This window comes from Phalacrocorax aristotelis, chromosome 6 (genome assembly GCF_949628215.1).
Source record: "Phalacrocorax aristotelis chromosome 6, bGulAri2.1, whole genome shotgun sequence".
Lineage (NCBI taxonomy): Eukaryota > Metazoa > Chordata > Aves > Suliformes > Phalacrocoracidae > Phalacrocorax > Phalacrocorax aristotelis.
The window spans coordinates 8,575,174-8,598,452 of NC_134281.1; the positions used below are offsets into that span (position 1 = coordinate 8,575,174).

Consider the following 23,279-nt stretch of genomic DNA (forward strand, 5'->3'; position numbering starts at 1 on the left):
TTTATAGTGAGGAGGGACAGATTGCATTAGTATTCTTTGAGCAGGGAGCAGCAATGAACCCTAATTGACATGAAAGGCGGGATGTAAAATAACATACCAGCACTGTCTTGTTCTTGATTTCTTATCTTTAAAGGGAATCTGTTGAGAGGGGGATTTTGATTGTTCCTTTTTGTTGTTTTTGTTTAGAAAAAAAGTTGGTCTTGCCAACGAAAAGGAACAGGGAACTTACTGGAAACTGTTTATTGCTCTGTTGGTGTATCACCATTAATTAGCTGTTCTTAGTACCCACATCAGGGAGAAGAAAGTCAATAGAAAGGGCCTTGCTAATGTCCAAGTGAAACCCAGACCAGGGGCACAAAGAAAAAGGGAAAACTGGGAGAGAGAAGGGGATTTTTTGATATAAACCTCTGTGGAAGGACATCGCAGAGCTCTGGAAGCTGCAATGCAATTCTTGATTCTTTGACATTTGCTGTTTGGGGGAATATTGTACCATCCGTGCCTGGTTTGGATTGCAGAGTTACCCAAGGCATGTTTGAAGTGTTTGTGGCATGGGGTTTCATTTCATCGCTGTGTCAGATTTTGATTTGAAAAAAACCCCAATGAATGCTTTCGCAAAGCAATGCCTGAGACAAATATTTTCAAATGCCTGACCTGTTTTTGAGCTCTTGCTATCAATGGCCATTATCCCCTGGCCCTGCTGTTTTATGTGAGATTTAGATCAGTCGTGAACATGAGATTTCATACAAAATATATCACCATATTAAAAGGAAAAATAGCTTTTTCATGCTAGCTGAACAGTCCACTTCCTATGTGAATAATGCTTTATAACCTTGGGGTGGCTGGTTGGAACCTCTGCAGTGTTTCTCTTTGATCTGTTTTTTGATGGTCTCACTGTCTTTGAGCCATATTTTATATCTCAGTGGGATTATTTTAATTGCCAGTTATCCCCAAAAATACAAATAATCAAACTTTAATTTACTGATGATGACAAAAAGCACAGAGCAGGCTCAGGTTTATTTGGCCGTTCAACCATTACTTGCAGGGAAACCCAAAGCAGGCTGGCATGTGTTTGCAAGCCTCAATCTCATCAGCAACTACTCATTTTAAATGAGGGTGGGCTCTTGATATGATAGCTCTTCATGGCCAATGTCAGAAGACCCATTGATAGTATAGAGGTTATTTACTCTCCTAAAGTTAACTGTAAGTCAATGTACTTGCAAATTTAGGCTTAAATATACGTCAAGGGGAGAAGACTAAATCAGCCTTGTTTCTTCCCACTCCTTGTGACGTGCCTCGTTTGGCTGTGAGCTGGAACGATTCACCCTGCACTGGTGACCACATGCTGGGCTGGTGGATGCCAAACCAGGGACAAGGGGAGCTTTGAGCATCCCATAGCCCCACTCCCACTGTGCTGAAGAGCCCCTCGTTAGGAGGGAGCAGGAGCATCGGGGTTCGTGCTGCCCCTGAAAGGTGCTACTCAGGGAAGCTACGTGACGATGGAGCATTTCTGATGCACTGCAATAACCCCCTTTCAGATTTTACTTATATAATATGGAGGTATCAGAGGGGCAAATATAACACAGTTTGTTTGCTCTCCGGGGAAATTACACTCCAGCAAATTTTTGCTGTGTTTCGGCACAGACCTAGAAGGAGCTTCCACTCCAAGGACTTAAAGCAAGAGAGTAAATAAGGTTGAAAGCACACGAAACCCTTGGGGTCTGCTGGCAGACTGCGGATTTTGCAATGTTGACTGTTGCCTAAGAGCTCCTAAGTTATTCCTTCTGAATAAATGCTGCTTTGTGGGGCTGCCTTTCCTTCCCTGTCCCCCTCCACTTTGCATGGTTACTAAATATTTACAACCAACGTGACGTTACGCTTGTGGAAACTCTCTTGGTTTGCTTTTCCTGCCATGGATTGATCCGATTTTTGAAGTTCTCACATAATTTGCAGTCTCGGTTCTGACAGCTAATTACAGAAACGGGGGCCTGACAGTGCCTGCGTTTTGCAATTAGGTGAATCCACTAAGATCTTGCTAATTGGGGCCAGCCAAGAGAGCAGGAGCTGCATCAGGGAGGCTGGAAACGATGTTCGGACAGTGAGACTTTTAACAAGATTAAACTGGCACGGTCCTCCGAGCCTAGGTGACTTCAAACGGTGTTTCCGTACAGATAGGGATGGTCTGATTGAATGTTTCATCCTTTTCCTTAGGGGAAGACATTTCCTGCACATTATATAAAATGATTATTTTCATGCATTTTTTCCTCCTTGTTAATCCAGTTAGTTGAAAGTGTTAGAAGTCCATTACAGGCAATAACTTTAAGAAAATATGCTTTTATCCAGACAGCTGCTCTTATGCTGATTTATTTCGTTTTATGTGCATGTTTTGTAAGATGCGTTCTGAGCACAGACTCACTCCCAGGAGCGCCGCCTCACGGCCAGGATGGTTCTTCCAAGATGAGCAGAGAAAGAACAGAGTCCTTAAAGTCTCCAGAAGCCCCTGGGGAGCAGTTGCACTCAGCTAGCAGGGGTTGCAGGCAGGGCAGCTTTTAAAAGAGAATAAATCCATAGGGCCCCCTCTGCTGCAGCAGTTGCAGAGATGTGCCCCGAGTTGTGTGGGCAGAGCACTGCTACTTGCCCCCTGGCCAGGACTAGGAAAGGGGCTCCCCCCATTCCAGCCAAGTGTGCATCAGTGTGCATTTTGGAAGGGGGATAGATAGCAAGGCTGTCGTTCTACCAGAAGCTGTATTTACTGGGGGCTGAAATTATGGGGGTTAGGCCTTTTCTTTCCCCCTTGCCCCACCTCCTGACCCAGCATGCCCACCCCTGTATCTTTTGATCTCACCACAGCTGGACCCCACATCCACCCCATCCCAATACCTGCTGCCTCAGTTTCTCGTCTCTCCCTGTGCCTGCAATCTGGCTTGGTACCTCCAGAGGATGGGAGCAGTTTGTCACTGGATGCTCCCACAGCGCCTGGCAGAGCAGGGCCCTGGTCTTAAATTTGCCCCCAGGTGATAGCAATGAGATGCCAACATGGGACACAGAGCCATCAGTTCACTCAGGCTGCTGGGAGGAGGGCCTGCTCCCTTTGCAGATGCAGATTAATTTGCTGAAGTCCTTCATGGACTACATGAGCCAATGTTTCTTGCAAACAGTGCATGAAGACGTGCGGGGAGGCATCCCGGTACCGCAAGGTGGTCTGCGTGGATGAGAATAAGCGAGTGCAGAACAGCGGCTACTGCGACGCCAGCAAACGCCCCCCTGAAATCGAGAGCTGCGGGCTGCCGCCCTGCGAGTACATCTGGATCACCGGGGAGTGGTCGGAGGTGAGTCCCCATCCCCACACGGGGACCTGGCCGCACTGCGCCACTCGGCACCGGGCCACGCTCTCCTCCTCTCGCCGCCAGCCTCGCTGAGATATTGCAACCCAAATCAACAGTGGCAGGGCAGTACTGTGTGGTTTAATTATTATTTTTTAGTTTGTTTCTGTGTTTCTCTGCTGGAGAGAAAGGAGCAGGGCTGTGGGAGAAGACCAGGATATTAAAGAGTAAATGCCAGCATGCTCAGAGTCCTAGCTAATATCAGAGACAATTTTCGTCCAAAGCACATTGTATCTAGCAGACATCCTCTTTGGTTTTGTGCCATTTTATTTCACTTACTTTTTTGGTTTTATTGCCATCCCCTCCCGGGGGGCTCTGGGGCCCCGAGTGTTGTGCAAGTGTCCGGGTGAGCATCCTGGGGGAAAGGTGAGCCTGGATGTGACTGCAGGGACCCATCCTTCCTCGGTGCCCTCTTTGGCAGGAGCGAGGACCCGGCGTGAGCGAAGGCAGCAGGTTTGCCCTCATGGCTGGCAGCAAGCGCTGCATGCGGGAGGACCCTGGGCTAATCTCAGCCTGTTTCCTTCAGCTAGTGAAGGATTACTTTCTACTTGGAGGAGCAGCAGTGGGAAATGACAAGGCAGGTGCTGACACAGCACTGATTAAAAAGAAAGAACAAGAAAAGGGAGAAAAGAAAACATGCTGGGACTGAGGGGGAGGAGATACAAGCCACCCAAGATAGCACAGGAGAGAGAAATGTGGAAAGATGAGAAGTTCTCGGAGCAGCCTGGTCTCCTGGGTAGTTTCCAAAGAGAAATATTAGGGTGCCTGTGAGGCTGGAGACCTGGCCACCTCTTGCCCAGACACCCTGTACCTGCTCCCACTGCCTGTGACCCTCTGGGAGCACTGATCAATTCAGGGTCAATCTTGACCATTTTCTTTCTCTGTGCCTGCCATGGAAAAAAAAAAAAAAGAAAACACAAATAGCAGAGGCATTTCTGAGTTACCAAGGATCTTCTGCTTGTTTCTTCACCCTTGGGGAGAGATAACTTGTGCCCAGGAGTCAATCTGGAATAGGGGGTCCTGAAGCAACTGTAGGAGGAGCAGAGGGGGGAATTGGGTGCTCAAAGGCAGTGTCAGGCACCAGCCCACTTGTAGCCACTCACAATACTTGTGGCTGGCTTAAATAGTTACTAGTGATCCCTCAGAATAGCTCACAGTGTTAAAAGCTGGCAAGACTGCTTTTCCTCCCCATTTCGGCCAATCTTCCCAAAGCGTGCGGTGCTAACAGGCACCTCCTCTGTCTGCAGTGCTCCGTCACGTGTGGGAAGGGATACAGGCAGCGCCTGGTGTCCTGCAGCGAGATTTACACCGGGAAGGACCACTATGAGTACGGGTACCAGAACACGGTCAACTGCCCAGGCACACAGCCACCCAACATCCAGCCCTGCTACCTTGGGGAGTGTCCTGTCTCGGCGTCCTGGCGCGTTGGCAACTGGGGAAGCGTAAGTTTGGCAAACTTCTTTTTTTTAACAACAAAAAAAAATGGAATAAAGGGGACACAGCTTGAAGGTTTGGCCGGGGAATCTTTAAAAACTGCATAAATTAATCCAATTAATACCCTCGTGGAGCAGCAGCCCCAGTGCGTGTAGGGCTCCATGCTCCAGATGGAACCCCCTCATATGGGGGAGTCCCAGCAGCCACAAGCAGAGTCATGATCTCTATAAAAATTTGGATGTAGCTAAAATTTGTGGCACTGTTGATGGTCATGCTGAATGCTTAGTCAGAAAGTAGGGTCACTGCCAGAAAACAAGGGTTTGAAAGCCTTGTGCTAGAGGGATCAATGGATAGCTGACAGCTGCTGGGGTGGATCTTGCTTGGCCATGTGTATGAGCAAGACTTGGGAATCACCAAAAGGCAAAAAACACTGGTAGTTTGAGCCTTAAAAGGATTTATCTTTCTCCCCGCTCCTTCCCAATGCTGGGACAGGGCAGGGGAAAGAACTTAGCCTTTCTGCTAAAGTTATTTATGTTGAGCCTCTTCTGGGGCCTGAACTACAAGATCAAATTTTAGTTAAGGTGATAACATTTCACGTCTTTGGGCTTCTGATATTCTTTGAAATGTGGTGTTTCGCCCATAAATTTGATTTATTAACCCAGCTCAGGCATTTGTAGGAATTTGTCAAACCTTTACAAGGCAACGAGGGTCAAGTCAAGCAAAATGTAGTAGAAGTTGTCGCGGTAAATGGTAGAGCTGTTTGAAACCTAAGTTCATTCTGCTTCAGATCTACTCTGCAAGTCAAGGCAGAGGAATTAACAGCAAAGAGCTCAGCCTCAATTAATTGGTCTTTTCCCCCAGAATTTTAGTGCAAAATGTCCAACTCATTAATACAACTTCATTGTGAAGAGTGTCCATTTCAGAGAGCAAGATCTTTCTCCTCACTTTGGGGTGCTGAACATCCCAATGACTACCAAGTGCCACGACCCTTCTCTGATTTTCAAAGGGATTTAATGTAAAATACCATCACCCTTGATGGACAACAAGAGTCCTGCTCAGCTCCTTAGCTAAATTTTGTGGATTTAGACCTGATAAAGAGTAAATGCCAAGTTGTGAATACCATGAGCCCTTGAAGATATCTACTTTATGGTGTGCTCCTTTAGGCTAATAATTTCTAAATAGATGAGCAGCATCATATTCTTGGCAGCCTAACCTGGTGCCTGTAGGAAGAGTGATCTTCATTTCTCAAGTACTGAAAGAACAAGTTGTGGAGGGGGAGCAAGATGCTCCCACCTCCCATCACCTGTGCTTAGCAGCAGCCAGTGCAGACAAGCTGCTGCTCAGTAGCTCCAGTAATGTGTGTAGTTTTAGCCTTAAGATCACCCTTGATTTGGCCTGTTTGAGCATGACCCAGTGTTTGCACAGATTTAGCCATTTTTCCAGAGGGTGAGGGGGGAGAGAGGGTTTGGAGGCTGTGGGTTTTTTGGTGCAATTTGGATAGAAAACAACAAACCATGTCATGTTTGTTCAGAGGCCCCTCTGAGTCCCAAGCAATGCCTCCCAGACACCAGGAGGGGTTTTCTGCCATTCAGGCCTTCCAGTGAACGTTTCTTTCTTGTACAACCTTTTTAGTGTGAAAAATAAACAATTTCACATGAGCATATGGTTCACCTTTTCCAATACTGCCTCATCCTGTAAAGTGTTTAAACGCTAAGCAAAGTTCAGTAGTCTTCTTGAAATAATTAGTGATGACGATAATAATGAAGGGATTAATAATAAAAGAGATTACTTGTCTGATTAAAATTAAGCCTGTGCTTGAACACTTTGCAGGATTGGGGCCTTTCCTGCTGTGTCTTGACACAAGGGAAACAGGCTGTCTCTGCTCTTCTGGAGCCCAGAAACCCTTGAGATAAATACAAATCTCTGTCTTCTGTCTTGCAGTGCTCCGTCACCTGTGGAGTTGGAGTCATGCACCGGTCGGTGCAATGTTTGACAAACGATGACCAGATCAGCAGCTTGTGCCATGTAGATCTGAAACCTGAAGAGAGGAGGACATGCCACAACGTCCATGACTGTAAGTCTGTGGATTTGCACCTTCCTTTGCCTTTCTCGTGGCTTGAGCATCTGTTCCCACCAAACTCCTAGAGATGTGCAGTGTTTCCAGGCATTGGGAGCCATTCAGCTAAGCACTAAGGCACTTCAGGGAGACCTCTTAAAAATCAACAAGGTGTTTTGATGCTTTGGATGCCACACAAGTGTTACAAAAGAAATTTTGATGTATAGTTGCTCAGTGACTACAAGTATCTCTGTTTTGTTTCAGGTGAATTACCCAGGAGCTGCAAAGATGTTAAAAATCTCAATGGTGTCACTGAAGATGGCGAATACTTCCTTCAGGTCAAAGGAAAGCTCTTAAAGGTGCATTTCAGCAACGTATTGATAGTTAATGCATTTCCCAAAGGTGAAGAGGACCCTGCATGTGCTTTTCACTTCCACTCCTGGATTTTCTACCTTTGGTTTTCTTGGCCATCCCTTTGCACATGATACCTGACAAAATTCTGGCTTCTTTCTCTCAGGTGTTTTGCTCCGGGATGCAGACTGACAGCCCAAAGGAGTATGTGACCCTCGTAAATGGGGATGCAGAGAATTTTTCAGAAGTGTATGGATACAGGTAAGAAATCCCTTAATCCTGAACTTCACAATATTTTTGTTTTCCATGGCAATATTTTCCGGTCATGAGTAGAAAGGGTTTTCTTTTGATTTAGATTGCATAACCCGACTGAATGTCCATATAACGGGAGCAGACGAGAAGACTGCCAGTGTAGGAAAGATTACACAGCAGCTGGGTTTTCCACCTTCAGCAAAGTAAGGCTGGACCTGAACACTATGCAAATAATAAGTGAGTAAAAACAGGGCCTTGCCATTAAAAGAAAAATGTTTTTTACACAAATATAGCTGTCACTACAAACAAGCAGTAGTACTCTAGTGGGCAATATTCCTGAGCATTCCTGTTAAAAGCTGCTTTTAAACTTGGTTACCTATTTGCTGCTTTACACTTAGAGACTGCATCTCCAGTGTATCAGAGATGCTCATACTATTTATCTGTAATACTGGAAAGTATTAAGAGAGTCGCTGGTGCATCTGCTATACAGAATGAATATTTGTGTGCTCCTGGCAGGCCAGAGTATTTTTTGAAGAATTTTATTTCATTTGGTCTCCTATTTTCAGACTAGGCTCAGGCAGAAAGCTTAACCAGGATGGAGCTGGCCCCCCATTTTACACACAGCCGTGTCAGGAGATCCCAGTGCAGGGGACTCCACTGGGATAGGGATGCTGCTCCTGCCGGGCCAGGGTGGAGGTGGCTTTTGGCAGAGCCAGACCATGGAGGAATAACTTGTGTTGAGATTGATGGAGCTGGGGCCGTGGATTTGTAGGGGAGGAGGGGACTCTCTTGTCATTCATGGGAGCTGGGACCAGTCCTGCCATTGGAGAGCCCCCAGCATCCCATAGGGTTATGGTTTCAGTCCCCCTAACTCCAGGGATGCTATCAGTTTCCAGCAAATGTTTTAGAAATACAGCATGTTGTTGGGGGTTCATTCAGTAAATAGCAGAGATTTTTTAGCAAATCAAAATCCTTCCTTGTAAAATGACTCTTTATCTGATAAGGTTTTTTCATCACTTAATTTCCAAGCCATGAGACCTCCCAGTCTATCAATCTGTAAAAAGCTACTAATAGTCTGTAAAAGCTCCTAGGTAAAGATCTGAAAGGAACCACCCTCAGGGAATTTGATACCAGCTTCCTTTGAATTTCAAAAGGAGCTGGGCACCTACCTCTGTCAGGCAGGAGCTATCTCACATCCCCATCTAAATGAGTCTCGATTACTTCAGATACCTCCAGAGCAAAATACCCCAATTTCCTTTGAAACCCCGACCTCTGGGCTGGGGCAGCCAGAAGAGCACAGAGATAGTTGCTTGCCTTTGTTTAAAAGGGAGATTTAGGAGGTTCCATGGGCTCCTTGAAAGTGGGGAATTTTCTGATAGAGAAATAAAACCCAAGTCATGGGTTCGAGTTTTGGTGTTATTGATACCTAGGCCCTAAATCGCCAATGTAGTTAAAGTGAGCTGTGAATGTTGAGCGTGTAAGTGTCCTGTTAAATTCAGCGCTCACATGCTGCGTGTCACATGTGGGGTGAACTGGGGGATTTAGTATTAAAAATCCAGCAGTCTTGACTCTCAAGATTAATGTATGAAACCAGCTTTAGTGAATTTAAACATTAGGAAGGAGCATGTTTACATTTATTTTGTCTCTCTCTCTGCATCTTTCTTTCCATGTTATTCACCAACTATTCTTCACAGCGACTGATTTACAGTTTGCACGGACACATGATGGACGACCTGTTCCTTATGCCACTGCTGGGGACTGCTACAGTGCGGCCAAATGTCCACAGGTATTTGACAATAGCATTTCATAAGAACTGCTGCCATTTATTTTGTTCAGGCCCTCTATTAATTACTGCTGATCGCATCAGCCCAACACCAGTGAGTGTCACATTCTCATCTCAGTGATTGGAAACTTTTCCCTTTGTCTGTGTGGAAAGCACTCTCCATTTTCTATATGGGAAAACATCAGGATATTATCAGACCAGCATTGGGACTGGCTAAGAATGTTCCCCAGGGCTCCCGCAGTCCCCCATGGGTGCTCAAACAGTCAACAGTAAAGGAGAAAAGGAAGAAGAAATAAGCTATGGGAGAAGAACTGGGCTTTCCATGTGTAGTAAGAGGTAGGGCTTGGTGCAAATGCTGGGCAGGGAGAGCAGTAGTGAATCAGGCCATTGGGATGCCCTGGGACCCTGCCTCTGCATTCCACAGTCTCATATCTGCTGAAACTGCTGTTTGCAGGGGAGCAGGAAGGTGGGTGAGATATAACCCCTCTGGGTGGAGAAGGCAGCAGACAGGCAGCAGGGCTCCTGCCAAGCCAGCTCAGGGGCAAGATGCCTGAGAAGGAGAGGGCATTTGCAGGGGAGGAACAGGATGGGTTTCTGCTGCTGGACCAATGGACTCCATCATTCAGAGACTGAAATGGTACCTGCCAGCCACTTTCCCACCATCCCCACACCCTGCTGCTTATATTCACAGGAGCCCACTGGGACCATCACTCACTCCACTTTGGGGCTGGGAAAACACTGACAAAATGAAGGCAGTGCCTGTGTATCAGGGCAAATCCAGCCTGTCTCAGCACTGCAAGGTGCCCAGCCACAAAAGCACAGACCTGGGCACAGGCTAAGTCACATCCTCATTAGCTTCAGGAGACGATGTAGGATGCCTAGCCCAGTCACTTTGAAGAAATATGCTTTCTTGAAAGTCTTTAGGAGGCTAATTAACACTCTGCTACAGGTGGCTTGCTCCATGTCTCTAGCACACCTAGTTTTTGTGGAGGTGGGGAACAGATGATAAGTGGTATGTTTGGATAGTCCAAGGTATTGGGTAGACCAGATTTTCAAAGGGCATTAAGTAGGGAGCTGCAGCAACAGATGGCAGAGGGCAAACCTCTCCATCTCCTTCCCTCCCTACTTTCAGAGCTGACACCTTTCTGCACAGCTCAGCAGCTTAGGGATGGACTTCTTACCTCGGGAAGGCTTATGAATGTTAATATCCATCCACCTGACCCAGACAGTTTGCGCCTTGCAGAAAATCAACATTCCCAAGGCAGCAAGTGCAGGGAGCAAAGCTAAACAGCCATCTGGTACTGCATGGCTGTGCTGGGCTGCGGTCAGCCTGGGGATGTGGCCACAGGATCCACCCCTCCTTGGGTCCTGAAACAGGCAGGGCTAGGGTCTGCCGTGGGGTAAGAGGAAGGCTAGGGGAATCTGTGTTGGAAGCAGACATAGCCCTTAATTTTCCACAGGTTTTGTGCATTTTGAGACAGGGTGGAATGAAGTGAAGGACATTTTTAAGAAATAAATGAATGGAAGAGTTTTGATTTTACTGAAGTCGGGGGGGGGAAAAAAGCCCAGTGAAAAATATGGAAAACAAGGACAAGTGTGCCCTCTCCAGTTGAGGAGGGAGCAGCGAGAGAAGCTGCAGCGCATCCCTGGGGTACCTCTCCAGTCAGCTGCTGGATCACGTCAGGCTCCGCAGCTTACCATGGAAAAGCCAAGAATGCCCTCAGCCGGCAAACTGTGAAAAAGCAGTGCAAAACCGAGAAAAAGCAGTGAAAAACCAAGACCTCATTCCCTGCAGCCACCAACAAGAAGAAAATTCTTAATCCAAGACATGCTGTGATTTGTACAATATGTGCTAATCACTGTCAGAGCAAAGGAAAAAATTTAAAACATTGCTGGAAAGATCCTGGTAGAAAAGTGATACCATGGAAAAAGCACAGCATTTCAGGATAACCAGGCTCGTCTGCTTGTTTTATAGGGTCGCTTCAGCATAGACCTGTATGGGACAGGCCTGTCCTTAACGGGAACAGCAAAGTGGCTCTCACAAGGGAATTACGCAGTGTCGGAAATTCAAAAATCCCCAGTAAGTTGTAATTTTAATTATGGTTGTACCCCGTCATGAGAAGTTTCTAATTGTTTTCTTTCACAGCAGCATCTTCCATGTAGAGACTAATGAAAATCTAACCTCTGCCATAAGAAATGAAGTATTGCCCATAATTGTGTGTGAGGTGGGGGGGTCCTGGCGGGTTTAACTTGATTTGAGTTATTACAATTAAATAGTGAGCCTGCTTAACTGTGAAGCTGAAAACACTGAGTGCTGTGGGGCAGACGTATCCTAAATTAGTTGTCTGAGATGTCCGGCACGGAGCATGCATCACACGGCAGGAAGGACCAGGGTCAGGACCGCAGAGTGGGGCTTGACCTGCTGGAAAGGGTCTGGGTGTCAGTCAAGTGCCCTGAGTAGGAATTGTTCCCAAAATGTTGCTAATAAAGTGTGGAAGATGTGAACCTTCCCAATGGGCTGGCCTGGGTTTATCTGCTTGGGAGAGTCAGCCAGGCTCCAGGGGGCTGGGGCTGCCCCACAGCATGCTGCACGCCGGGGCACTGTCCCCTGCAGCTGCCCATGGCTCTGCTGACCCTGAGGCCTCCAGGTAAGCCAGGCAGGCCTTCAGAATCACTCCACAGCCAAATTTGGACTTGTACAGCTTAATTTGCCTGCCCATTAACCCCTCTGCCACTGTGTGCCTTCACATATTTGCTCCTGTGTTATGTTCTGAAATTGGAGAAACCCGGGATCAATTTTTTGTCTGTTACTTCATGTGAGTCATCCCGATTGCCCCTGTTAAAACTCTCCTAAGGAGGTCACCATAATCATTTAACCAAAGCAATTTGCAAAATATGCTGCTTTCAATCTCCCTAGCTCTGGAGAGCCCCTTGAGCCCATGAGCCTCATCAGTGCTGGAGGGCTCTTAAAGGAGAATTAAATACTACTGTCCAGCAATGCTGCAGCAAAGTATCCTCCCATACAGGTAGCAGACAGCACAGACCCTTTGTATTAGTTCTGGCAGGTGCTTTGCTATTCTTCTCCCCTTCCAAAAGGAGAAGCCTGGGCAGTTGACTTTGGGCTTGCAGAGAGCAGCCACAATCAAGGCTGGCAGAATTAGAACAAACTTTAAGGGATGGGCAGTCTGAGAGACAACTCTTACCTCCATCACCCAGTGGCATCTGTCAGTGCTGTTCCAGGGGTGTAATTGCCCACAGGAACAGAAGAAAGAAAAGCATAGTGAGAAGAGAAGATAGCAGGCTGCTGCAATCACAGATCAATAGTGTCAAGGGCAGGATGGAGCTCGTTTAAAAATAAATGCTTTGTGCTACCTTGTCCTGCACTTAAGTCCAATTTTCTGGTAATTGAGGGTTGAATTCCCCTCAAGGACTGTCTGTCCGTTGAAATGATCAAGAGGCAAAAGACTCTGCAGAGGTGGGATAAAGAAGGCCAGATGGAGGTATTAATCTGTCTCAAGACTGGAGTTGCACCACGCTTGCTGGGGCTCTCCTGGAGACCAGGCCAACCCCAGGATCGCTCTGCCTCTTCCTTTTCTATTCTGGCTATGGAAAAGCAGAGCGGAGGGGGAACGGCACCTTAGCAAGTGGCATAGCCTCACCCCATCTCTTTCCCTCTCATCTTGGCTCAGGAGCCACTCCAGGCCTTTCCCTTCCAAACGGATGTTTGTTGGTATTGTCTGCAAATATCCTTCCTGTGCCCTTCACATGCGCAGACACAGCTGAGGTGCTGTTGTTGTCTAGATGTGGTTTTGCTCTTGCATGATCCAAGTTTTCCACTCATTACATTTATTTACTCTGGGGCAAATTGGAGAAAGCAGATACCCTTGAGATATCCCTCCAAATGGCCTTCTCCTTGGGCACCTCTCACTGTAATAAATCAAAACTACCCTTTCTTATTTGTGTTCACCGTCTGACCTGGTAGCACCGAAGGGAATTATATTTGCATATATTTAAATATAATGGTGATTTTGTAGATTGATTTAGCATAATTTGTTTTCCTTCCAAGACACTTTCTATTAAAATCCTGGCTAGAATAACCCAGATCTGGCCCTTTCACAGCATGGAGTTCCTGAGCGCTTACGTGAGATGTTATTTCTGTTTTTGCCTGCAGGATGGTACCAAAGTAGTAGGAAAATGTGGCGGTTACTGTGGGAAATGTACTCCATCGTCTGGAACAGGCCTCGATGTTCAGGTGTTATAGCGATGGTGAGTTCCCAGCTGCTTCTGCACGAAGAGAAATCTTCCTGAAAACATCCTGAAGGAGCAGATCAGGCCACACTTACAAAAACACTCTTGTCGAGTGCATCGGTGACGGCCACCCACCCCAGCAGCTTCCAGGGAGTGATGGGATCCAGTGCTCCCAGTCCTTGCTTCCCCCAGTAACACTTGCGAGTGTAACACTGTCGACTGGAAACGCACTTCCCACCTCGCTGGCTCCTGCTTTGGCTCCGTTCTTATGCTGATGTCTTTAGTTACAGGTTTCAGTGGCAAAGATGATGATCTGACTCTAATGGGCCCCTTGTCTGTATTTTCCAGGTTCTCTGACAGCAGCCAGCAGAGATGAGACGGATGAAGGATAGCGATGCAATACCTCTGCCTTCCACTTTTTTATCTGTTCATGGGTGTATATAGATTGCATATTCTTAATGTACAGTATAATATTTATGTTTGGAATTATTTATTTTGATTTAATATTTTTGTACGTAAAATCATTATATTAAGGCTGCTTTTACTATTTTTATTTTTTATTGTTAAATCCTGCAGTCAAACCACTGCATTTTGCGTACTCTACATTATATGTAGCATTATGACAAGTGATACTTTATTGTCACTGTATTCAGTTGTTTACTTTCAATCAATAATTTTCCTTCAGTTACAGGCTGCTTTGGCCCTCTATGGTGCTACACAATCTGCATAGGGGTATTTTTGGCATTTCAATCTGTCTTTATGTAAGGAAAATACACAAGATGTGCTTAAATTTTATTTTTAGGGATTAGGCCGACAGCACTCAAGGAAAACATGACAATGAATACAGTGCTAGTTGCATTAGCAATCTTTATCTTTTAGGTATGTTTTGAATTTCACATGACCTCTGTGGCCAGTGCTAAAAGCACTGGTTTGGTGCTAACAGGATATTTATTAATGCTCTGTAGTTTTAGTTAATCCAGTGCCTTTATCAGTGAAAAAAGGAAGAAGGCAGAAAAAATTTTCAGGCGATTCAAATAAATTAAGATCTACCCCAGGTTTAGGAAAATTCCTGCAGATGGGTCTTCAGCTCAAGCTCCTTTTTCATAGGGCTCTGAAGTGAACTCGCTTTTTAAAAAAACATATATTTGTCTCCTAATTGCATGTGCCACTGTGCTTCCTGGCTCCATCTGGAAGCGGGGTATAACATATCCCAGACAGGCTGATCAGGCCATATGTTTCCCTGGGCTGTGTGCTGAGAAGTGCTGCAGTTTCTTATGGACGTTGTCACAAAATCCTAATGTGAAGCCAAAATCATCCCTGCCGTGTTATCCCGCCGCAGGGCCGGTAAGGACCATGGGGTCTGTAGCAGGGGTTGGGGGACAGCACACCCAGCCAAGCCGCCCCTTCGTTTTGGCTGGGGGACTCCATTGCAGGCACCTGCAGCATTCCCCTGGCTTCCTACTCACTCACGGACCATCTGCAAAGGATGGCTTCAGCACCGGCTCTGCCTCGTTTCAACAAGATCACTCTGTACTTACAGATAACTCTGCCCCCCCCTTCAAAAACAGGCTGCTTTACGCCTACTTCTGTGTTGCTTCAGATCTTCCTGGTAAGGCATCTGCGCTTCTTGCCTCTCAGCCATCCCGTGTACAACCAGACCTTTAGCGCTGGCTTTTTTTTGTCTTAAATTGAGGAGACAGCTCCCATAGGCGCAGAACGCGGCTGTGCGGTGGCTCCCGCCTGTACATAGCCCGCTGCTTGCGGCATGCCACGTTTTCACAGAGCTTCGTAGCACGTTGAACGGGGGTGATGTGACCAGATTATTTTTGTAGTCTGTGACTATGTCCCTTCTCTCTCTCTCTCCCCACAATTTTACTTAGCGATAGGAAGATGCTGCCCCATCGCCTTATGTGTCAGGGCAGCCAGGAGCACAAAGTACACGGAAAGAAAGCTTTTCAGCACAAAATGACCAGCAGTTTGGAAAACTAAAGAGGTTTCTCTGCTACTTCAGTAAAAGTAACTACTTCTCTGCTACTTGCAATTTTGGATGCACATAGTTAACAAACCGAGCCTTGGGATCTTGTATGAGTGTTTTGCAGAGCTCCCCGAAGGATGTATAATTAGTCTGTTACAAAACAGTCAGATCAATAGTGATAAATGATCTGATCCCTGGATTCATAACCCATGCGTGAACCGGGCTGTGTTCGGCCTTCAGAGTGAAAGCTGTCAGCCTGACAGTCGGGGATCGACACATTCACATCAGCTGGGAGACAGGCAAGCAGGGCTGTCTTACAGTCCAGCAGCTAAAGAACTGGTGCTCTATTATTCTGTGTGTGCCTCTGTTGCTCTTATTAATATTCAGACTTAGAGGAAAGAATGAGACTCGTACCCGTAATTTGGGTGTTTTGGCTTAATAGCGCATAAGTAGATACAATCATATCTTAGAAGACTAATTTTTCACCTATGTTGTATGTCTATGCATAACAATAACAAATTCTACCTTTCTGAAAAAAATGCCAAAAATACCATTTCAAAGGTGAAAGAAAAGAAAAGGGAAAAAGGGAAAGGGAAAAGGGAAAGAGAAAGAGAAAGAGGAAAAAAGGAAAGGGGAAAGGAGTAGTAATGGAATAGTGATTTTTTTAAATGATATTTGCTTATGTATAACTTCTGTAGGGGAAAAGGGAAAATTGCACTATGAACTTTAGAAAGAAACAGTGGTGCTTAGAAAGTACAGGCTTATTATATTTTCTCTAATGAAGTGAATGGCTATTTATAAAAAGAAATATTATTTTGACCTGTACACATTTGTTTCAACGTATAATTTCATAGCAGCTATTAACAGAGCAAGGGAAACCTAAAAAAATATGAAATAAACTATAAGGGAAAAAAATGATAGAGCACTGATCCTGTGGTTCATTAATGGGCTTCATTAAATAGGAACAGACTTTGAGGACCAGAGACATTAGACATTTCTTGTTCAGCAACAACTCTGGGTTTTGTATATCAATGCCATTATTTTTCTACAAACTGGGGTTTTTTTGCAAGCACTTTCCTGTACAATGTTTCTTTTCTTTCTGCTTATACTCAAAAGGAAATGAAAAGACCCATAAGACATGTCTGTATGGTCTTTCTGCATTTGCCATCGTATTTCAATACCTGTGTGCTATTATAGAGGCAAAATACTTTGTACACAAGGGAATAATACATTGAATGGTAAACATTCCTTCCTGTGCTGGTGTTTATTTCCAAGCTTTGGGTTCCTTGTTTGATTGTCACATGCAAAAGGAATGAGGGAAGGCAGTAATGTTGTTTATATGGAGCCCTGCCCCATGCTCGTGTTGGAGCCTGTGGTCCAGGGACCATCCTGGAGAACGGCCACAGCCATCCACTCCATGCCCTGCTGGTCGGATGGACTGATGCTTCCCAATTTCAGTCCAGAGGAAGAATGGCCTGAGGTACAGAACGTACACGAGCGTATCTCAGAGGTGCCCTGTGTGCTACTCGGAGGTGCCTGGTGACCAGCTGGCACCGCCAGCCACGCAACAGGGACGTCCCTTGCCATGGAACGATAAGGGAGCCAAATGGTTCATTTTGCAAATGTTTTTGAAGGATGAGCTGGGATACTGGACCAGGTCCACACCACTGGCAGTGCTATTTAGAGATACCTGCAAAAAAAAATAAAATCAACTTTCTGAAGTTTGAAAAAATAGTATCAAATATACAAGAAAATTCAGGTAGAAGAAATTTGGGTTAAAAGGAAGCAAACATGGGGACCAGCTCCCAGGAGTGCAACCAAGTGGCAAACTGTAGCCAGAGTCTTACATCGCCTCTGCCCCAGAGGCTACAGGTAAGAGTGAAGAAGATGCATTTTTTCTGTCCTCTGTATGTTCCTCTTGCTTTGTCTCAGAAAATGCAGCAGATCTCTTAGAGCTGGCAGCTCCAGCCTTTTTCAGTTTCTATGTTTTTAATCCAAAAGGAGAGACGATACCTTCCTCATGCTGCCTAAAATGCTGTTAAATGCAGAAAACAGAACATGTGCTATTTCAGAACCTTGAGTCTTAGTTTAAAAGACCAGTGTCTTAAAGGTGTCTTTCTTTTCCACCATTTACCATTAATAAATTATTACAAAAGCTTTAAATGTGGGCTGCTGTGGAATTAGGCCAACAGGGAGTCTGTGCACAGCCCCTGAATCATATTTAACCTTCCAGCCCTATACAATGAAAGTATCATTTTAACACTTTTGATGCTTAGGTCCAGTTACTCTATGAAAATTACAGCACCTTTCTTCAGCCTTGTTTTATGGCCTATCGGGACTAATTGCTCCAGAGACAGAGGTGATTGCTTCGTCTCTTCAATGTTCCCTTCTGCCCCAGTAATGGGCATTTTTTTCCTCTATAGGAAAATAAAATGCATTTTACTGAAGGCTGTTGGAAATACACATCTCAAGGAGCTAATATTGAATCAGGACATTTGCTAGAAAACCACCTTCTCCTGCATAGCCGTGCTTTGAAAATCAAATTGAAAACTGGGGAAAGGCAGAAAACACAAAGGAGGGCAGCCTGGGCTTGAAAGACAATTTTCCACTGAGGCACTTCCAGACCTGGTCTGTTGGCTTTTTCCAATCTGACTCCTCAAACAGACAATTGAGAGCTGGCTTAGAGAAAGCATTTCTGCCAGGGGAGCAGCACTGAGGCAAGGCAGTTCTCCTACCTACCAGGCAAAGGCACAGAAATTCAACCAAACCCAGGAGTCATTAACAGCTGAAGCAGCTCAGCCCACGTGGCAAATTCTCCCATCGCTTGAACTCTTCAAATCGAGACCTCATAAAATCACATCTTTTTAAGAAATACATTCGAGTTCATCCAGAAGTCACTAACCTTGGTAGCTGTTGGTCATTTAGTGGGAGGGGATGAGTCCTTTGCAGTGCAAATTCCTGGAGGCAGCTCTCCAGCTTGCATTGTGCAGGAGGAAGGAGTCAATGGCCAAAAGCGGTGCTTGTCGGCCTCACTCTGGTATTTTCCAAGTATTTTTGCCTGCGCTGGAGTAATCCAGGCAATCAGAATTGTAGCCTTCCAGAAGCAGATTTAGTTAACAAGTTTCTGACCTCTCTTTGCAACAGCAAGACAAAGAATGCTATGAAGTTATTTTTGGCCTTCACAGAAGAGTCTGGGTTTCCACTTCAAAGTTGGCTTAATTTTTCAGCTATTTTATATTACCAAACATAAGGCACAGTTTTTGAAAAATCAAAATGAGAAGAGAATAGTGTTTTGACCTAATGCATATGCTTTTTATACTTTATTTCCTGGGGGTTTTTTGGTTTGTTTGTTCCAATATAAAAAAAAAAAACCAAAACAAAACACCCAACCAACCAAAAAAAAAAACCCAAAACAAACAAACAAGCAAAAGAAAACAAAAAGAAAAACCAACAAACCTGTGAAATTTTCCATGAAATTACTTCTGCCTCTCTCTGGTTATAAATATTTCTTCTGAAGCATTTGGAGACATGATCTGTTGACTGTAAGTACAGGGAGATCTGATATAGGTACCATTTTAAGCGGAGGGAAGGTAGAAATACATTTCTCCTTTGTAAAGCTGATTCAGGTCCTTCAAGGCAGTGGCTGGATACAAAGTGCAGAGGCTGAGGCCACGCACATCAATTCTTTTCCACCAGCAAAACTTCAGTTCTGCTGGCCGTGTAAGAGCCCAGATGGGTTCCACATTGCATCTCCTCGCAGGCTCGGGCACATGCCGAGCTTTAATGCTCCTGCTCAAACTGAGCCGCCAGCAGTGATACCAAGCTGCAGCTACTTAAACATTTGTTGGTAGTCCGTGTCTCCATTTCTGAGAAGACAGCACGAGGGCAAGAGCCAGAAGTCTGGAGTAATCGCTGAATACAAACCCCTTTGTATGCAGGGCAGAGGGTGCAGGGGGATGGCAGGGCTCTGAGTATTTTCTCCCTTAAAATCATTACTTGGCTCCATTCATATGCTTATAATTTCTTCATCCTGCTTTAATCTGTGACTACACTTCAGATGAGCAATTAAATTAATCAGGTCTTCGCTGCATTGTCCCTTACTAATCCATCCTCGCTGGCTTGCTGACCTTTCTCTGAAGCTATTCACTGCTTACTGCCTGCCTTCCCCCACGCAGAAAGGAGTATTTGCTGTGAAATGCTTTAATTGCTCCTACTCACGGTAGCAGGGAATTGGGGATGCTCCCTGCAAACTGGCAAGAACAAACGTGTCCAGGTTAGCTGCTGTGCAGGCAGACCTGCAGTAAAGGACTTAGTGACTGGCAAATGTGAGTGGGGGCTTATTTGCTCCCGTGCCTCTGTAATCCCCCCAGCAGGCGTGAGTGAAGCCGCCTGCAGCCAAGGATGCAAGCAGGTACCAGATGCTGCCAGGGGCTGGAGCTCTGGCCTCATGCATGGCTTGGGCTCCCCGGATGAAATTGTCTCAACTTCAGGTCTCGGGTTTGACCAGCCTTTTGGAGCAGGGGCCAGATTTGTGGTGTTGGGAGCACACAACTGTGCACTTGCCCCTGAGGCTGGCACATTGCCGGAGCTTAGCTAGAACAAACACGCACCCACCGGTGGCAATCCAGCCCTGCTTGAGAAAACGCAGCTACAGATAAAACATACCCGCATTAGCTGAACCGGCAAATAACTGAGCTCTGAAATAATAAACCGCATATGGCGTGGGCCAAGCTGCTGGAAGGAGGCGTCGTTCAGCAGTTGCCACGGAGGTTTGCTTCTTGGCAGCAGCAGGGAATAACACGGTGAGTCTGAGCCTTGCCTGGTGAGAGCAGAAGCCAGTGGCCTTTCTTCCCGTCTGTGCTGGGGCTCAGCTGCTGAAAGACTTTGCTGTCTTCCTCTCTCCTTCACTGCTCTCTTCCCAGGGGATCCCTGAGCATACCAGATCTCTTCAAACCCAGGTGTCTCTGGGGACAACCCACCCGGATCGGTGGCACAGATGATCTAAGGAAACCTCAGCCAAGGGCATTAGAGCAGACCGCTCTGCTGTCTCTTGCTTGAGCTGCTGTCCTCATCCAATTGGGGCAAATGGAGAGATGCTGCCTTTTAGATAGTTTTTTTAGCAACATTCCTAAATTCTGCTGACTGAATTGCATTGAGTGGGGTTTCCTAAAGTCCTTCTAACAGCTCCTGTCAACGTCTACAGCTTCCTCCCACTCTATGTGGAAAATGCAGTGGGTGTGCTCTGTGCTGGTGCGTATCTCACCTGCAATAACCCCTGAAAGCTGCATTCCCGCCCCAGGAGAGGCTGCCTTCCTTTGGCACCTGAGATAATCTGATTATATTCTCTTCTTCATCAGCTTTCATCCACATTGTGCAAGTGGTATGTGAAGCTTTCCAGATATGATTTGCATTGAGATTTCACTAATGGTATTTTCTCATTTGATCATCCCTAATGGCCTTGGCCTTTCAAGGGCCTAGATGTATGGAAGCATTTAACTTGGGAATATCAGAAGCTTTAGATGGCAGGTATGTCCTGGGCTGTTTGCCTTGGCCAAAGAACCAGTGTCTCCAGCGGGTAAAAGAATCACACAAATGTAAAACCTGACAGCATTGGTGACCAGAAGAGAAACAATTTCTGGCATCTCAGGGACCACAGACAGAGTTTTCTGAATTTTCCCTTAGAGCTTGTACCTAACTTCTGCCTGATTTGAGCTACAGCCCTGCCACAGCCACTGGCAGTCTGCTTTTGTCAGGTATCTCACTCCCCTATTTATGAGCAGGTTTCAACCCTGTGAAACAGGAAGAAAAAGGCTATTTTCTTTTTCCTCAATGAGAAGAGACAATCAAACAGCTTTAAAAAGAAGAATAAAAGGACCTTTTCACCTGCAGGATGGCAAATGCATGATTAATGTGGGGGACTGGACAACATCTGTGGTGCTTCCAGTGCTGTCACAAGAGAAGGGCAGGATGGCTTCACTCCTGACAGCTCACCTCCTGCCTTGGCTGCTGACACTTGCCTTTCTGTGAGTTACCCCAGATCGGTTTGGTTTTTCTCATCTTCAGGAATGGTCCTGAAAAGTAAAAGTAGCATGGAAGGAGTGTGAATATACAGTGTAAAGCAAATAATTCTGCTGGATTGCAAGAGAGCTCTAGGGATTGAGGGGGGGATAGTAGAAAATTACTTGTTGCTATAGCGCAAGGAGGTTTTGTGCAAATTGGCAGAGGCCCACTTGATTGCTTTGTTTAGCCTCAAATTGAGAAGCATTAAGGGACTGCATGAACCAGGGCCATCTACCACCCACCTCTCCTCAGAGAGGTGAGGTAGAGCTGTGCCTGGGGAGTCTTGAGCTTGACAGCAAAGAAATCCAGTTCTGGGAAAAAGCTGCAGCACTGTCATTTCAGGGAGAGAGTAACAGCCTGCAAGGACAAAGAGGGGGCTGGAAGAGGAGCAGGAGCCCAGCACCGACACTTTGCTGTGCTGGCAGCAGAGGCCAGGGGAGCCCAGGGTCCCTCCAGCACCCGGCAGTGCACAGCCTGCCTGGTTTGAGAGGTGCTGGGCCCTTTTTTTTGTGGGGGATAAGCTTTATGTATCTGCTTGGCTCCACGTTTCATAGCAGGTGCTCCTCTCCACGTGTGGGACTGGGCTGCAAGTTTTCATTGGTGTGGACTCCAACTCCCAAATGCTATTTACAGGGAAATTGAAGACTGCCTTCAAAATTAACAATAGATGGCTATAAATCTTACTCAGTTACCTAGCAACTAACACAACAAAATCCTAAGGTTAAAAGGAGAAGGGTTATTTGGAGATACCTTGGAGAGCACATAATGGCCACTTGCATTCCTGGGTGGGAGAACAAAAAAAAAATTCCTGGGATATTTACAAATTACTGTATTGATGAAGGAAAAAAGGTGAAATTACTCAGTGCGGTTTTAATCAAAATACCTCAGAACTGACAACTCTAAGAAAAAAATAGTAGTCAAATGGCTGTGATAAAGAGCACTCGGAAAATGTATGGCGATCTACAGAAATGATGGAAGGGTTTTGTTAAGTTGCTAAGCCCACTTTGTTACTGTTTCTGACAGCTGAAGTGTGTATACCGCAGACTAAGAGTGTAATAACTGTTCGAAGTGAATTTGACCGGTATGTGCCTGATGGAATATGCCCTAGAAAAACCTACGCAGTGCAAAAAAAATTTAAAACTGAAGTAACATAGCATGATTCATCCCGGCCTGGGTTCCTGTTATGCACAGCACAGATTGAAATTCCATATCCCCACCTCAAACTGGGGTTTATGCACAGCCTTTTCTGCCTGCAGTAATTGCAAATCTTGAAGCCAAAATGAGCGGAAACACTGAATTGTTTCCCTCCTAAGAGACCCTCATGAGGGCATGTTTACCCAGGAAGGAGGAGGCTTGGTGGAAGAACCACGCAGTGAAATAGATGCCTGGTCCCTAGCACGCTCCTTCAGCAGCTGTGGCACTTAGAGGCATTTTTTAAGTCCTCCTTTTGTTGTTGAAGGGTTTCAGACAATAACTGCCTAGTAACAGTCAGACATTTATTACCTGCAGGGTACTAGATGGCTACAGGATTCACGTTGAGTTGTAATTCACCTGCACAGGCTGCTGGCAGGAGGAACTACAAGGGGACTGACTTGGGTTGCAACAGCCAAATTCACCTTTGCATGGCAGAGGGGAGAAATGTATGGTTCCAGCAGAAAAAATGAGAGCCGTATTCTGCCTTACTCCAGTGTTTTCCATTGCTGGTACTGCTGCCCAGGTGCTGACAGTCAGGGCAAGACC

At 45.9% G+C, this 23,279-nt stretch overlaps 1 protein-coding gene across 5 annotated transcripts in view; it reads left to right on the forward strand.

Moving 5' to 3' along the window:
- ADAMTS9 (ADAM metallopeptidase with thrombospondin type 1 motif 9) overlaps window positions 1–16,727 on the forward strand; it is an 85,553-nt gene extending 68,826 nt beyond the window's left edge. For 4 of the 5 annotated variants that reach the window (XM_075095766.1, XM_075095765.1, XM_075095764.1 and 1 more), the window contains 10 exons: window positions 3,156–3,326; window positions 4,628–4,822; window positions 6,756–6,888; window positions 7,135–7,229; window positions 7,388–7,482; window positions 7,577–7,710; window positions 9,168–9,259; window positions 11,232–11,336; window positions 13,428–13,522; window positions 13,853–16,727. In XM_075095766.1, coding sequence (XP_074951867.1) covers window positions 3,156–3,326; window positions 4,628–4,822; window positions 6,756–6,888; window positions 7,135–7,229; window positions 7,388–7,482; window positions 7,577–7,710; window positions 9,168–9,259; window positions 11,232–11,336; window positions 13,428–13,517 — 1,110 coding nt within the window. In that variant the 3' untranslated portion in view covers window positions 13,518–13,522; window positions 13,853–16,727. The remainder of the gene's footprint in view (window positions 1–3,155; window positions 3,327–4,627; window positions 4,823–6,755; window positions 6,889–7,134; window positions 7,230–7,387; window positions 7,483–7,576; window positions 7,711–9,167; window positions 9,260–11,231; window positions 11,337–13,427; window positions 13,523–13,852) is intronic. The other variant, XR_012661011.1, reaches the window with a different exon arrangement.
- The last annotated feature ends 6,552 nt before the right edge of the window (window positions 16,728–23,279 follow it).